We start from the raw sequence: 16,733 nt of genomic DNA on the forward strand, positions 1-16,733 counted from the left end.
TCTGAAATCTCTCCATTAGCATGAGAAACTGAGACAGGGAACAGTGGAGCAGACGGCACGTGAGCTGTGCTTGTCACACAAGTGTGTCTCTGTGGGATTTATCCCATTAACGTGCGCTGTCAGAGCCGGAGCAGCCGTGATGCCTGGGCTGGCTCGGCAGCTATGCTCAGACATCCGCCTCGTGGCAGGCAACATGCCCCCTTCCAGAAACACAAGGCTTTGGAAAACTGGGTCAATGGAGAGCTGGGAGGGAGGGAGATCTCTAAATCCTCAGGGCTTGGCATTTGAAAATGAGATTAAGCTATAATCAGGCTTGACAGCAGAGCTGAGAGAGAGACCTTTAACCTTAGAGCAGCTAAGATCCAGCATTTTTGAGGAACAGAATATAAATTCCCTTCTTGCACCTTTAATTCAGAGGGGGCTTCTCCCTTGTCCTTTACTTTTCATTAAAAGGGAAAGAGCAGGGGATGTTCAAGAGGAGGGAATAAGGACCTGGTTCACCTATTGCCACTGCCATGAATTTGGCATTTGCCTCTGCTTGCCCTGGCAGAATGGTGAGTTGAAACCTTGCCCACATTTTCACCAAATAGCATCCTGGCAGAGGGCAGCTGTCTTGCTTTCCCTTCTGTTGTCCTGCTGAGGAGATCCAGGAGATGGCTTTCCTGGCTGCCTCCCTGGGGCCATCTTCAGTGCCTCTCTCATCCCCTTTGCCCACAGTCGTATGCTGGTGGTACACCTTTAGCGCAGCCAGAGTGCTCCTCGGGGCACTACCTGTGCATTTAGCAAGGAGGGTATGTCAGCGAGTGATTCTTTAATTCTCCATGAGTCCTGCAGATGGGGATGAGTTTGCTGTAGATGAGTTTCTATAAACACAAAGTACAGAGAGAGGGGAGAGTTGGCTGACAAAGAGTAACAATACTCAGAAACCCTTTTATAATGTTCTAGAAGACTTCTTTCACCAGCTTCTACTGATCAGAGTTATAAACCTGAAACGAATCTATTAATTTCTATGGAGATTTACATTGCTGTTGGAGAATTAGAGAACTGGCCCAGATTGTCTCTGTAGAAACTTAGTCTGAGAGCATCAGCTGCTTTCACAAAGAGCGCATAAGAGCCTTTCTGCATTGCACACAGACCTGTTTGCCTTTAAGCACTGTGTGCAGGAGGGGAGAACTAGGCTGGAGTGTGTGGTGGAGGATGAGGGGTTAAATCTTTTCCTTGTCTGTTTACTGTGGGAATTGCAGCAGTAAGCCCACTAATGCTTGCACTGATATTTCAAACAGTAGTTCTGTAAGGTCAGTGCTACCCTTGCTTTTCACTAGCTACAGTTTTGATGCTGAGAGCAAGCAGCAGGCAGTCATTTATCTCTGAGGGAAAGCTGAACTGTATGACTTATCAGGGACTTAAGTTATCATTAACTGTCAAAACATAACCAGGAACATCTGAAAATAAAGTTTAGTTTGCCAGAAAAGAACAATCCTACATTTTTGCGGGAAGTAAGATAGTCATTAATGTCAATGGTGCTGCAGTGCCCCAGCGATGTTAAGGACAGGCAAGTGTACAGGGTGAGGTAGTGAGGTACATGTCTGAGCCTCAGGTTCACCTTCCCAAGGACAGCCCCACAGCCCAGCAAACACCATGAGGACACACTGTAGAGAGCAGTCCAAGTTGTTGATTAGCTTACTTATAGATTAATGTGAACTGTCTTTTCTGCTCTAACTTGGGACTTTACAAATATCTCCCCCCTCTGCCTTACAGAACTCCCTCCAAAAAGCTTTAAAAATGTACTACTTTTATGTAGTGGATTTTTTTCATTTGTCAAGTGTGGATTTGCCACCAGTCCTCCCCACACAGACGTTCACTGCGACTGAATTTCTTAAGTGGGATTTTTCGTTTTTATTTTCTTGTATCACTCCATTGAAATCAGTCTAAGCCGTTCTGGATGCTGATCAGCAAAAGGCACTTTGGTTCCTCTGCTGGGAGGGGTTTTATCTTTGGTTTTTGAACATTGACATTTGGTGAGTCCATTTTTAAGAGCTTAGGCAAACTGGATCAAACCTTGTTAGAGAATTGGCATTGGCAATTTTGAGTCAGCTTGCAAAACCTTCTCTTTTTAAACATGAGGGACTCCTTTGTTCTCCCAGAGCTGCTCAGGGCATTGTGATTACTCTTTTTCATGAAGAAGAAAGATGGATGGGTGCCGGCTTCCCCTGCTTCTCACTGCAGCTCAGTTGTTTCTTTGAATCCATTTACGTTTTCAAGGGACTAATGCAAGGAAAAGATCCAGAAACTGTTTTTGTAAGTCAGAAGTCTCTCACATTACTTTCCCAGTTCCAGAAAGTCTGTGTAGAGCCAGACGTCCGCGTCTGATATGGTTTAATGAAAGTAGTATGATTAATATAACAGCAGGATTTGGCCCATTTTCTAGGAAATTACACCATGCCTGTATTCATTGTTACCCAGTTAATTGATAAATTGATGCATCTGTTAGGAAAAAAAATATGAAAAAAACCCATGAAAAACTGCAGAGGAGCCTGAAATGAAAAGCAGCAAATGTCTGGAGCATGCTGCCCTTTCCCCTTGCCCTTAGCTTCCATGCAGGAGGGCTGTACTCGGCACCAGCTGCTGGCTCAGCTGGCCAGCGAGGTCCTTGGGTCTGGCCAGCGAGGTCCTTGGGTCTGCCCAGGTTATACAGCCTGGACCACAGGCTGGAGTTTGGGTAGTATTTGGGAATCCCCATGCTCTGCAGAAAGGGCTGAGGGACCTTTTTTGGGGCAGAAACACCCAAGTCTGCCAGATTGTGTCTGCTTGGAGATGGATCAGAACAGCCTGATCTGTAAAAAAAAAAAAAAATTAAAAAAAAAAAAATTAATTATATTTCCAGTGGTTGATTATATTACATGAAATATTTTCAGCATGTGTGTGTAGGAGGCAGGGGTAGGAAGACAGTTTTATTACCGAGACATTTATTCCCAGAGCAGGAGGCTTGGAAGCATTTCCAAAGTATTGGAAGCACCCCAGAGGAAGAAACCCAAACAGCTGGCACCCCGGCAGTGCCGTGGGCAGCGGTACCTCAGGCAGCGATGCCTCAGCCTTCCTGCCTGCACCCCCAGCCTGCAAGCGACAGGCTTACCCCCTCTTGCCAACCCTCAGCTAAAAGGAAACTGGGAAATTAGTATCTTTGCAAATGAAAAGTTGATTGAGTTCTGACTTCAGTGTGGGAAGGAGGTGATCATTTCAGCATCATCTTTCCCTTTTTCTTGTTCTTTATCTGCTGGGCTCATGGGGATTGAGGTGCTCCCACCCCACGCTCCTCACTGTCCTGCTGGAACAGAGGAAGGAGAAATTGATGGGCATCACATTTCAAACCTCTGTCTGTCCCAGAGGAATCATCTTCACATGATAAAAACCTCCATCCCATGTTACATGACATGGAGAAAACCTGATGGATGACCTGGCCTTCACCTGGAGAAACCCCAGGCCTCTATGTCCCATCCCTTGCAGGGTTTGGCAGTCAGGATGCAAATGCATCTGAGAGATTAAATACTACTGCTTTCCACCAGCACAAGCAGAGGCTCCAGTTTTGATAGGCGTTCAGGCTCTGGAGACACTCATCTCAATGGGAATTAGAGGTCAGCATCTGAAGTCTTGCCGGAATTATGTTTGGTAAAAGCTCTTGAGAGGGAAAGCAAAGAGGCTTTGAGCTGGTTGTTTGGGCCAACTTTGGTCCCTGGCTGCCCTGGGAAGCCTCCTGATGCAACGCCAACATGGGGCAACGGCTCCACAGCTGGCAGTGCCTGCAGCCAGCGTGCTGCCTGGCGACTGCTGGAGTACAGGGATTTCTGGGCACGCTTGTGTTCGGCAGAGACGACTGTGGCCGATGAATCAGCCTTGCACCACTCCTGGCTCCTCTGTTTGTAGAGAAACCTCAGATGCCTCCTCCAGGCATCCTTGTGAGGAATGGAAAGCAATCAGAGGGGCACAGAGGCCAGGGTTTCCCAAAATCTCATTGCAGGTTTGCCAGCACCCTGGGAGCCCATGCCTCACCTCTCCTCCCCTGGCTAGAGCGATTGCCTCGCTCCCCCCAGCACGCTGCCCTCATCCCTCAGTCCTGCCTTCGCTGTGCCATTGCTTTGGGCGTTGCTTCCGACTCAAAGTCCAAAACAGGGTACCCATTAACCCAACAGAAAATAACTGGATTAGTTGTCTAAAACTGCTGCAGTCATTTCATTCAGCTTATGGGGACCTGCATCTGGTCCCAGGATCATATTTGGCTCTGATGAGGGCAGTACAATACAAACACAGTAGCAGTGCATTGCTGTTAAAGCCTTGGTGAATCTCCAGAGGGTAAATACTCATGAGATCAACTTCATTCTCATGTACATTCATATTTAGAGGAGCAATCATAGCTTTACACAGCTATGGAGTGAGCGACTGTCCTGTCACCAGGTAATGTGCAAGAACAAAGTGCATTTTCTTCTTTGAGAGTAGTTTAGACTTGGTTTTGCTTTGCTTGCTCTCCTTTCATATGCAAAGGTATCTGATTTACAGTTGTTTTGGGGCTGTTTTGCAGACGCATAGCTGGAATAACAGCAATAAAATATATGAAGGGAGAAGTAATAGCCGAAATCATTAAGTAGAAAAACAAAAATAAAATATGAATAAATAATTATAGGGAAATATTATGTCTTAGTGATATAATGCAGTGCTCTTGAGAGAGACCCAGGCTAGCGTGGGCACTGGTGGTTTTTTAGCTGGGCTACACGCAATTTGGCCTGGACTAACGGCCCATTTCCCGGCAGAGCTCATTACCTCGGGCTGGGTGTCCTGCTAACAGGCTCTTCTGTAGTTGTGCTCTGCGTGGTGCTGCAGCATTCAGGATAGAGGATGTCCGAGGCGGTCTAATTGTCATATCGACTTCAGTGTGATAAGTCATGATAGTTTCCTCCCACCAGTATGTAATGCAGCAGTGACCTAAGCTTAACTTTTTCGTGGTACCAAATACCTTTATATAGTTCTATGTATATATTATGCAAATGTTGGCTTTCAAATGACCGATTTCCAGGAGCTCTACCGGTTGTCCTTTTAAACAAGATGGAAAAATTGAAGGTGAAATCCTCTGTGTGTGTATGGGCAGGAGTGTAGGTGTGGGTTTTCTGGAATGAAAAAACAGGGGCTGTTGTGTCTCTAGGACCACCCTGTGGTCCCATACTGGTTGCAGCTCTAGTGTTGTAAAGCCCCCCTGCTCAGCTCCTGTGTGTATCCTCACCAGGGATGTGTGCTGGGCAAGAGACAAACAGGTGTCCAGCACCTGCTGTGCTGCAGAGCTGGCTCCCAGCAGAAGTGGGTGAGTTAGAAATGAAGACAAAACAGTGGTGCAAGGGGTCAATCCATAATATACTGGTGATTGTAAGTGGGGAAAGAAGGGTAGTGGCAGCAGAAGGGGAACAGTTTGCTGTATCTGCTGTGTGAAGATTTTTTCCTTAGCTCCCCAAAAGATACGCTCCTGAATGTCTTCTTGGCTATTGCTGTTGACAATCTGGCAAATGCCCAAGAGCTGACCAAGGTATGTATGAAATTTCTGTTTCTTCAAACTTAGACCACAGCTGCTGGATCTAAAGCACACGTTACCCACCCTTCCAGACACCCTGAGATTTCCTCTAGAGCCTGTTTGTGCGGTATCTCTTTTTACCAGTTTGCATTGCAGAGAGGGACCTGGAGGTTTATTCTTGTTCAGGTTTGTTTCATTTCAGGCTTGTTTCAGTGAACTATTTCATGTTCTTTAGTTTTGTTTTATCACAGAGTGGGCAATTGCTCATCTCGCTGCTGCACAGAGGTGCACAGGCATTCGTAGCATTTGCTGTTTTCAAGAGGCAAAGCCATTACCGGGTTTTGGCTGACTTGAAGCTTAGACATGGAGAAACGCAGGTGTTGTGTTGCTGCTTTTGCTGTCTCATACTAATGTTTCATACCTTGCTGAGTTTTGGGATGAATCAAAGAACTAATGTTCTCCGATCAACTCCCTGGAAAACAACTTGCAGAGGCTATTGTGAATACTCAGTGAAGATGTTACAATCTTACTGCCTCTCACCGGGTGCAAGAGAAATCAGAAATCTGAGACACCAGCCCAAGTGCAGGCAGAAAGCCAGGTCCTGGCAAGAGATGGAAATGACACCGATGTAACTTTACTGTATGCACAGATTTATATTGGAGCATTTCCTATAGAGAAAAACTTACAGCCTCAGTATTGAGCAGGAAGGATTGCAAGTGCTGTAGTTTGTATTTGTATTATTACATACTTTTGATTTCTCATTGTAGCATACTCAGTTGTATTTATGAGGCAGCATTAGATTTTTTTTGCACGTTTCTAGCTTGTTCTTGCTGAGTGGATAAAAACATGCACACCCTATTGCTGTGCTGCTGCCATCACCATAAGTCACAGTGACCTGCCAGTGGCAAAAGCAGCACTGTACCCACTTTAGCAGTTGTATTTTACAAGTTTTAGCTTACATACTCCTTATAAGGTATGAGGATCACTAACCATGTGCTTATGCGGCAGTGGGCAAGGATGTTTTCTGTTTTTAGAGTTGTAGAAAGGTGCAGTAGTTCATGGATACATGTTGCAACTCCACAGTTCGGGGACACAGAGATTTCTAGGAGTTTACTACTGCACTCCAGCTGCTGAAGACCAAAGCAGCCAACCATTCCCAGTTAAAATCCACATCTCTGTTGCAGCTGAGGTTGTCTTTACCAGCTCTCCTTTTCTGCTGTGGAGCTGCGTGACTGGCTTCATCTTCCAGCTTTGACTGGAGCCTTGTTTTCTGACAGCTGATATCCAGTGCAGACCGTACAAGAACGCTGGTGGCTCTCAGGTGTATAATAAATGTTCCTGTGTCTCTGAGACCATGTTCTGCATCTCTCCTCTCTTATAATGCAGCTCAGGGCTGTGTTTAACGGCTCTCAGTGGTTTTTTTGGGGGGGGAAGTTTTTCCCTTACAGCAGCTCAGCTGTTTCTATTCTTTCTAAAGCCCACAGAAATCTCCAGCCCGGAGGCATGCATCCTCCCAGCCTGTTCAGCAGATTTACGGGCATCCCTTGCATGTGCTAAGAGAGGGGATCAAGCCCAGCACAATTCTTGGATAATGAAGCTCATCCTACTTCTTTCTTAATCCTTTTAGTGCTTTCTTGTGAATATTTCAGCAGCTGACTGGGGTGGTTAGAAACCTGACTTTGTTGATGTTTATAAAGTATAATTAAATATTGATGGATTCAGCAGCATTGCCAAATCATAAAGCTTCTTGAGAAACTCTTCTTTGCTTTAATTTTATTTATGATCCCCCAAAATCACTAGGGCTTTCAGAAGAAGGGGAAAAAGATAAAAGTAATTCAATTATATAGTATACCTGGAGAATGAGGGATTTATTGCTGAGTAAATATGATCATTCAAAACCAAAAATGGCCTGGAGATATAATTAAGTTACTCAGGAGTCAGTTGATCTCAGGAGACTTTCTTGACATTTACACTGTAAAACGAATTGAGATCAGTGCTGCATATAACGTGGGAAAACCATAACCAGTTTGCAACTCCCTCTGTTCTGGAAAGACAGAAAGCTTTCTAGCTAACCTTCAGGACTGAAACATTTGAACCAACATTTCCACTTCTGGATGCCAATTTGGACTTCTTTTATCATGGCATTTTAACATTTCTTGGTAGCCTTAGCTGGGCCTTATGACCTGTAACAGAAGTTATCCGAATTGTAACTATATTTAATTTAAGCTTGATCATCCTATGTCTGTTACAAAACTCACCAGTACTTTGGAATGACTCATGGGGGGGGGGGGGGGAGGGGGAAGAATCACCTTCTTTGCTTTGAATATGTAAAGAACCTGTTCTCTAGCCTCAGCTTCTCCCTCCCCAGGTCTCTTTCCTCCTCTTCCTGTGCTGGCTCTCCCTTACCACTGACTTAAACTCTGCCAACTTAATTTCTAGTGATTTCTCAGAGCTGTCCTGAATCTCTTTGGGTTGCCTACCCTCCAGTTTCTCCCATATATTGGGAAGTTTTTCTTCCTGTTCACTTATTCAGAGTGGAATCTAAAATTGCCCCCAAAATTTGCTTTTAAAAATCTTCTTTCTGCTGACCATCCCACAATGTCTCCAGTGACACACGGCAGTTCGTTCTTCATCCTCATTAAACTGCCATTTTACTGCCATACTGTCATACTGCCACAAGTAAGCCTTTATTTTCCTAAATATCCTAAAGTACAAAGTGTGTTCTCTGATCTCTGTGCACTGCCAGCAGTCCCTGAGAAAGCAGTACAAAAACATGCAATGTGAGGTAGGAGGGATGTGTGAATTTTACATAAAAATATATAAATATATCTAAAAGACATAAAAGAAGTTGAGAAATCCCCAGAAATAATGGGCTGAAGTGAGCAGCGAAACCAAGAGTGTAACAGCCATGAAGACCTGTCCTCCTCCTTCCCAATGGAGAGGGCTTTAATTGGGTGAACTTAATAAAGAACAGTCAATGTTAACGATGCACATCATTATGGGGTAGCACCGAAAATGGGTTTTACCATGTGATAAATTGTGTGGTTGTTGTGGTTTAACTCCAGCCAGCAACTAAGCACCACACAGCTGCTCACTTACCCCACCCCCCACCCCCTCGTGGGATGAGGGAGGCAATCAGGGAGAAAAAAGTAAAACTCGTAGGTTGAGATAAGAACATTTTAATAGAATAGAAAGGCAGAAAATAATAATGATAGTAATAACAATAATAAAATCACAATAATAATAATAATAAAAGGATTGGAATATACAAAACAAGTGATGCATGATGCAATTGCTCACTACCTGCCGACCAACGCCCAGTTAGTTCCTGAGCAGCGATCCGCCCCCCCCGGCCAACTCCCCCCAGTTTATATACTGGGCATGATGTCACAGGGTATGGAATATCCCTTTGGCCAGTTTGGGTCAGCTGTCCTGGCTGTGTCCCCTCCCAAATTCTTGTGCCCTTCCAGCCTTCTTGCTGGCTGGGTGTCAGAAGCTGAGAAATCCTTGACTTGGTATTAACACTACTTGGCAACAACTGGAACCATCAGTGTGTTATCAACATTCTTCTCATACTGAACCCAAAACATAACACTATACCAGCTACTAGAAAGAAAATGAACTCTGTGCCAATTGAAACCAGGACAGTGGTTTAAATGAAGATGTAGAGGTCTAGAAAACAGAAAGGAAACATGAAAGATAGATGTCCTTAGAGGCAGAGCCTTTACATGCACTTGCCCCATATAATGATGGTGACAGTCTGGGCTGTTGGTGGGAGGTGGGATGGACAGATGTTGCCATCACAGCTCAGAGCTGGCTTGTCATGCACTGTCACACCTCTGCATGCTTCAAGCAGAACAAGATGAGCCTGTGCCCTAGTGAGACCTGGCAGTGTAAGTATCAGGCAAAAAATTAATTAATTTTTGTAGTGATCTGCAATCTCTGGGTGGAAGATGCTACAGAAATATTATTAAGCAGTCATCTGCTAAAGAGTGTGCTTGTTCTGAGTAAGGGACAGCTGTGTTTATAGTGACAATGGATATTTTCTGCTGTTACCTTGAGATATAGAATCCAGCAGAATTACTGATGCGCCAGGGAGAATGTAGTTGAAACTACAAATTTTAAAGAGATAGTCAAACCTGCACCTGGTGCTTTAGGCGCACAGAAAGAAAAATTAAGAGCCTTTGAATGTATGTGATTTTAACACTGTTAGAGAGTCCTCAAGAGAAGAAACAACTTGAAGATATCTATGGAATGAAAGGAAAACCTTAAAAGCCTTCTTATTTGGGGGTCTTATTCCTCCAAAGATTCATACTCTGCAGATACCCTTGATTTACAACAAGCTTTCAAACCACTGATAAATTCACTGGAAGTTGGCAGTTGAGAAATATTGACTTTTTATAATCTTTCAGCAGGGCTTTTTTCATGGCCTGTCTCAGGTTCTTCAATCACTACAGTAAGAATTTACTTATTAGAGATTTGCTAATATTCAGAAAGGAAAAAAAAAATTGAAACTTTAATGGTAGCAAATTTTTTTGATAAATTTTCCATCATTTCTTTTTCCTTCTAAAGGAGAAAAGGAAAACAGTTTCAAAATTAATTCAGTTTAAGCAAATAACACCAAAGTCAGAGCAAGGAATTGCTTATACATATGGTATTCAGAATGGATAAATCTATATGACTTCCTGTTTCAAAGCTAGATGTCTTACAGTCTGCTCTCATTATTTTAAGCATAACTCTTTCACAGCATTACCTTTGAAGAGCAGAGGTAAACCCGTGGCATTTCATAAAGTTTGACAGAAGAGCCTGTGACTGCTCTCATTTGACGTGTGGTTATTCCCTGAATATGTGTGAAGCTGACATTGCCATCAGAGGGTTTGTGTTTATCCTGCCATGATTTTGCTATCTAAATTGACTGGCTAGAAAGTTCAAAGGAAGTTTAACCTAGATGACCATTGAAAATGAATCAGGCTGTTCCTTTGCCTTTTGCCCTCATCTCATTGCTTAAGCTCCTGTAGTTTGAATTTGAGCAGTATTTCTCTTGTCATTACACCAGGTAGGAGGAAATAAATGACAGTTATGCTCTGCGGGAACTTGCAATGCCAATAGAGGTTAAGAATCCACATGATCTGGGGGTTATACAGAAAGCATCTTTCTGATCTATGCATGAATCTACAGACCGTGCTTTAATATGGCTCGTCCTTTCTGTTTTCACCCTGTAAGTCTGCAGTGATTCAACTGAAATAAGTGGAAATATCTGGAGTAAAACTGGTGTGAGCAGGACCAGTCAAATCCAGTGTTGTTTATAGGACTTATTATTTCCGGAAAGTCATATTGGCAAGAAGTCTTGAAGGATTTAGGAGTCCGTCTCATCCATTTCAGTAGGATATAAGCTTTAGAGTGTTTTTACACATGCAGGTCTGACATGAAAGGGGCTCACTTCACCCCAGAAACATCACACTTATGGTCAGGTCTCTCCCTGCCCTGCCATAGTCTCTTACCCGAATGCTAAGCGATGAGAGGAGACCCAAGAGAGGTAAGAAAGGTTTGTGAGAGAGATGTAATCTTGGTAAAAATCCACTGAGCGCTTTACTAAACCTTGCATTTCTCATCTTGACCAGCTGTTGTTGGCACTAAGACCCTACCCAGGGATCTTTGCAAGAAGTTGTGAAATTCTGCCTTATTTTAATGAGTTTCCACTGTTCTCACAGTGTGGTGGTGACAGTCACATATGACTTGTGCCTTGGGAAGCTCTGGTTATTGTCGTTACATGATGCATGCTCTGATTTGTCTTGATTTTCTGCACCAGGATGAGGAGGAGATGGAGGAAGCCACCAATCAAAAGCTCGCCCTGCAAAAGGCCAAGGAAGTGGCAGAAGTCAGCCCCATGTCTGCAGCTAACATTTCCATAGCCGCGTAAGCACTATTTTATTATTTGGAAACTTTATCATTTGGTTTCTGGTTTTCAGTGTTGATATATGTCTGTTCAAGTGGAGCATCCCACAGTGCTCTGTGAGCCCTTTTATGCCATCTCTGTTACTGACAGGGCTTTAGGTAGACTGAATGCTTCAGTGCTGATCACTTAACCATGAATTTAATTAAGTATTTCTTTTAGTTTGTTTTTCTTTGTAATGCCTCATCTTTTGCCTTGTTATAAATAACTGTATTTTAGAAGGAATTTTTTAATCTGTACTAGGATAGATTTCACCAGGTGAAGTGTTAACGTTTCACTTCGGATTTTTAATTACAAGAGGTGTGTGTGCACATAACTTATTAACTGTTCTTTAATGATCTTTGCTTCAAGAATTTAAGTGTAAAGGCATCCTCCTAAATATCAAACAGAAACATATGCTTGAATGCTCTTTCCTTGCTGTTTGAAAGAGTTCTGGTTTGAATAACATAATGTATGTGAACAGTTAGTGCTTTGTAGCTAGAAACATCAATTTGCATTTTCAGATGCAGGCTTTTCTGCATGAATGTGGACATATGCACAGATTCTGTGATACCAGAATCCTTAGAAAACGTTGCCTTGGGGCCCACCTTTTCATATATACTGATCTAAATGGAAGTGAAAAAACTATACGTAGGTGGAAATACTTGTCCAGATGTTGCTGAGGTCAGTGCAGAGTTCTGCCTGCCTGGGATTATGGGCTTGTGTTTGAGATGTGCCTACCTTGCATGGATTTACTGAAAAGTATGTTCTTCTTAAAGGTTCATTTACCTCTTCTGGAATTTTAGCATCAGGGCTACCAGCATGAAAAAAATTGGTCAGGCATTTTGCTCAGAGCTGCTGATGTTTTCCAGACCCCTTTTGCAGGGGAGACCTCCAAAGGCTGGAGAAGTTCAAGCATAGAAAAAGAAATTTCCTGTTAAATTTTATTGCAAAGTATCTGAAATGCAGCAGGATTCCTGTTTGTTCCTTCAGTGTAAATCTCTCGAGGCCCCTGTTACTGGGAGTTTAATCCACTTCATCAAAGTCAATAGGCCAAACAGAGCCAGTTCATTATATGTGAAGGAAAAGAATATTATTTAATTTGACTATTTTATTCTTCTTACCATTTTATTTTGCTATTACTGCTTTAATCAGCTTCTATTTATGCTGTGTCTGTTTGTTGGTTTTAAATTTAATCTTTTTCTTACAATGATTTCCTGTCCAGTCTTGAAAAGAAGTCAAATGAGGATATTTGCTCTTGTTCTTTGATGAATTTCCTGGTACTGTTATTTTAAAATGCAAGATGCTGCTGCTTATTTTCTTCTTCTTTAATCAAAAGTATAGTGCATGTGAAGATTTCTTAGAAATCAGAAAAAACCCCAAACCCACTTTAATGGAGCTAAGATTTCACACCACATTGTTAGTTGCTTAAAATAACCTTATTCCATGATTTTTCACCAGGCTTTCACCTGGTTTTGAATATCACAGGGCCAGTTTTGTGACCACAATTGAAAGTGAGTACAAAATTGTGGATTTCTGCTTATTTTGCCTCAAATTGTATCTGCCCAGATCCCTACCTGCCACATTTGTACAGGCAGGTAATTAGGCTTACAAATGAGCACATTTGAAAGTGCGGTTGATTGCTTCTACATCTACTAACCACGGCAACATCGTGCATGCTGTGTGGGAGCCATCATCTAGCAACTGTCGCGTGACTTCTTGTTATCTCTGCTTTAGTGCCAGTGAGATGCTTACAAAGCCACTCACAAAACTCATAGGGCTTTAGTTTGGGAAAAAAAAAATGCATTAAAGTCAATAGGTTGATGACCAAATGGATAATGACGTAGAGGAGAAGGCAAGGGAGAAATTAGGTGTTTTGTGAGACAGAAATAGGTGTATGGATGGATTGCTGGCTCATGATCCAAAAGATATTTAATGAATGCATGCCAAAGCAGTTTGTTTAATACATAAATACATCCATCGTGAACTCCAAAGGGGCTTAGCAGCTACAGCTTTCAGGTTTGCAGCACCTATCCCTTAGATATCTCTATCCAATACAGTGGGGCTCATGATAGGGACCCATGGTTGACAGCAAAGTGTACCCCATTGCTTCATTTCTTATGCTCTTCAGGTACTCAGAGGTCCTGAAGATGGAGCAGATGACATGTTGGTGGCAAGACTTGTCAGATCAAGCCTCTGATGCAATTCAGAGCTGAACATGATGAGAATGAAAAAGCGCTGGGCATGCTTGGAAATGGGATTTTTGGTGTATGGAAATATCACCGCAAAAAACAAACACCTGTAGAGCTTGGGTACCCCTAAGTGGGTAGTGAGCAGGGGCTGGGAAAAACTGGGACTGAACTACCAAAGGCCTGCTGCAGAGGTGGGTCTACCCTATCAGTTTATAATTTTATTTTCTCCTAAAGAATAATTTTTTAGTTTTATAATTCGATTTTATTTTCATAACATATGAAAATGAATTTCTATAACAACAGGTAGCTATAGCATGGATCAATGTTCTGAAAACATCAACATTTTCTCTACCTGCATCAATCAACACAGGTCAGGTGTTAGTAGAGGGCTCTATGGCTTGCATTTCCTTAGCCTTGATGTTTATGCTCCCAGTGTGCTTGTCCACCTCCCATGGAGGTGATAAATCCATCCTGGGATGAGTCTGATGGAAAGTCATATTGGTTGTTCTGTTGTTTCACCAGCGAGTTGCTGTGCTTGCTCTTTTACTTCTTTCCCTTGTCAGTCCTACATCAAGGACTGAGAGCGTTTATCTTCCCCTAAGCCTCCTTCCAGGCCATTCCCTACTCCGTAGTGTTGCATCTGCTCCACCACCTCTGGCATTTTTCCTGTGCAAACACAGTGCGCACTCGCGGTTTGTCTGCTCCTTTGCCTGTAGTTTATCTGCACCGGTTCTTCTGCTCTCCTCTGCCATTCAAGCCTCTCTTCATAACTGAGCTCCAAGAAATGTTCAATTCATTGCACCAGTTGCAAAATGTCATTTCCTCGGCATAAGAAACTGGTTGCTTATTTAGCATGTCAGCCTGCTTGGAGGGTCCAAAGAAGTACCTTCACCTTTACACATGCAGTAGGCTGCTGTGTGAGCCACGAATTGTGGTTAATAGATGGTGAAGCACTACGGTGTCATGGGGATCTGTTTTAATAATATACGCATTATATTACAGTGGCGCTGAGATACCGTCTCTCTTGCAACTTACTCAAAGTGCTTTATTCTAATATTCTACCCGCACTTGGTTTGTAGCTCCTGCTTCATCGATCTCCCAGGATTTCTGTGGTTTGTCTTCTGCTCCACCAAAGGGACTTAACGTGAACAGATTTGTCTGACTGTAGTTTGTTTTTTCACCTGGTGAACTCTATCGTGAATGGGCCTTTTTGTTTTGTGGTTTTTTCAGGATTAAAAACTAGGATGGTACCTTGTTTTTGTCATTGTTGCAATGTTTGGTTTAAAACAGAATATCTGTTTAACATGTGTTATTGTGTTTTATTTGAGCCCATGTTTCATTACTTATTTGTGATTATTTTTTGTTGTTGTTGATTTGTTTTCTGTTTAGCATTTTCCTTGCTTTGTTGTTCTGGAGGTGAGATTCTGGGTTTATTCAGTTTGCCCAGCATTGTCCTTTAAGATCCTCTGTTAGAACAGCATTTATACCACTCAGCCTCTTGAACAGAGCGACTGTACAGGACCGATGGGTCTTTAGAGCAAACCATTGGTGCAGTTTCTGGTGGCCAGAATGAGGAGGAGGAAAAGGGAGCAATTACACAGGCAGTGGATGTGCAAAGCACATTGTGATGCCACTGTAAAGATGCCAGTGGAAGGGAGAACCATCAGGCTCATTCCTGTGGGTCACATGAAGACCCAATGCAACCTGGTTTTATTTTCTGTATTTGCCTAACCTGAAGCCTGAACAACCTGCATTGTGTTCCTCCTCCACCTTTTCTATTCCAGCCAGAGGTGCACCAATGGCATGTACAAAAGGGGCTGTGATTAACGACACCCAGCCCGGCGTGGGCCGCAGACCAGCCGGAGAGGACACGCTGTGGCTCACCTGGCACCCAGAGCCCATGTATTCTCCAAGGCCTCTCTTCACCTTTTCTAGGAAAAGTCTTAAAATAGCAATCACAAGCAGCACAATGCTAAATTTTAGGAACCTGCTAGGTAGTTATGCTGAAGTCATGCTGAGTGAAACTTTTTGCATTTGTTACTTACAGGTTTTTTTTAATTCTGTGTGGTAATGGGTTACAATTTAGCAGATCCAAGGAAATTATTAAGCACAGATATAGGGTATGAGTTCTGATTGGAGGAGAACTTCCAGATGCAGTGGATGAAACTTTGCTGACAGTGGCAGAGGACACTCATGCAGTGAGGGTACCAGACCAAAACATGGGCTATAGAATGCCCACTACTGTTTTTCAAAGTTATACATGCTTCCCAGGACCTCCTGCCAACCTCTAAAGACCTCTTCCTCTCTCAGGCTCTGACTGGTTTCTGCTGGTCCCTCACTGGTTGTTCAAAGCAGTTTACAATTATATGCACACCCACAGGTGGATACTGCCTGTAATGTGAGCAAGTTGACTACTCATTAGAAAAGTGCCAAGAGCAAATACAGGTGGCACATCATTTCACAGTGACTTCTCAGAGTTGTCTGTCCTTTTGTACAGGTCTGGGAAGAAGGGTGGGCTGTTGCTCTGTTCTCCTGGTCATTTTCAACTCATAGGTTCCCTATTTTCCTTTTGTCTTGGGACTACTGTGGTCTGTTTCCAATTCCTGTTGGCTGTCGGTACCCAACAGACCCAGCAAGAAGTGTGCCTGACACCCAGCACACATAAAAGTCCTGTGCTGGGTGATGAGTGTCGCCACGGAGAGGAGTTTTATATCTCATGCTGCTTGTGATTTCCTCCTTTCTTATCTCCCTGAAGTGTGTTGATGAGTGAGGTACTGTGAATCTCCTGTTAGCTTACCTTTTGCCTTGTTGTTGGTGTAACACTGACTCAGCTACACCTAAAGCCTCTCACTTGTACTCTGTCCCTCACGGATGGTAAGTAGCATTGAGCAAGGCTCAAGTACTTCTGTTACTTTGATTTGGAAAAGGAGGCTGTCTTTGCTTCATGGCTTTACACCCTGCAGTTCCAGCACAAATTTCTATTATGTCAAAATATGGCATCTCCACAAGAGCAGAGGAGTGACTGAATGCTGCAGACTTGCATATGTGGCTGGGCCAG

General features: G+C 43.2%; 1 protein-coding gene across 11 annotated transcripts in view; it reads left to right on the plus strand.

Moving 5' to 3' along the window:
• CACNA1B (calcium voltage-gated channel subunit alpha1 B) overlaps positions 1–16,733 on the plus strand; it is a 310,731-nt gene that overhangs the window by 195,380 nt on the left and 98,618 nt on the right. For all 11 annotated transcript variants that reach the window (XM_069771710.1, XM_069771700.1, XM_069771699.1 and 8 more), the window contains 2 exons: positions 5,499–5,566; positions 11,361–11,467. In XM_069771710.1, coding sequence (XP_069627811.1) covers positions 5,499–5,566; positions 11,361–11,467 — 175 coding nt within the window. The remainder of the gene's footprint in view (positions 1–5,498; positions 5,567–11,360; positions 11,468–16,733) is intronic.

This window comes from Haliaeetus albicilla, chromosome 26 (assembly GCF_947461875.1).
Source record: "Haliaeetus albicilla chromosome 26, bHalAlb1.1, whole genome shotgun sequence".
NCBI classification, from domain to species: domain Eukaryota; kingdom Metazoa; phylum Chordata; class Aves; order Accipitriformes; family Accipitridae; genus Haliaeetus; species Haliaeetus albicilla.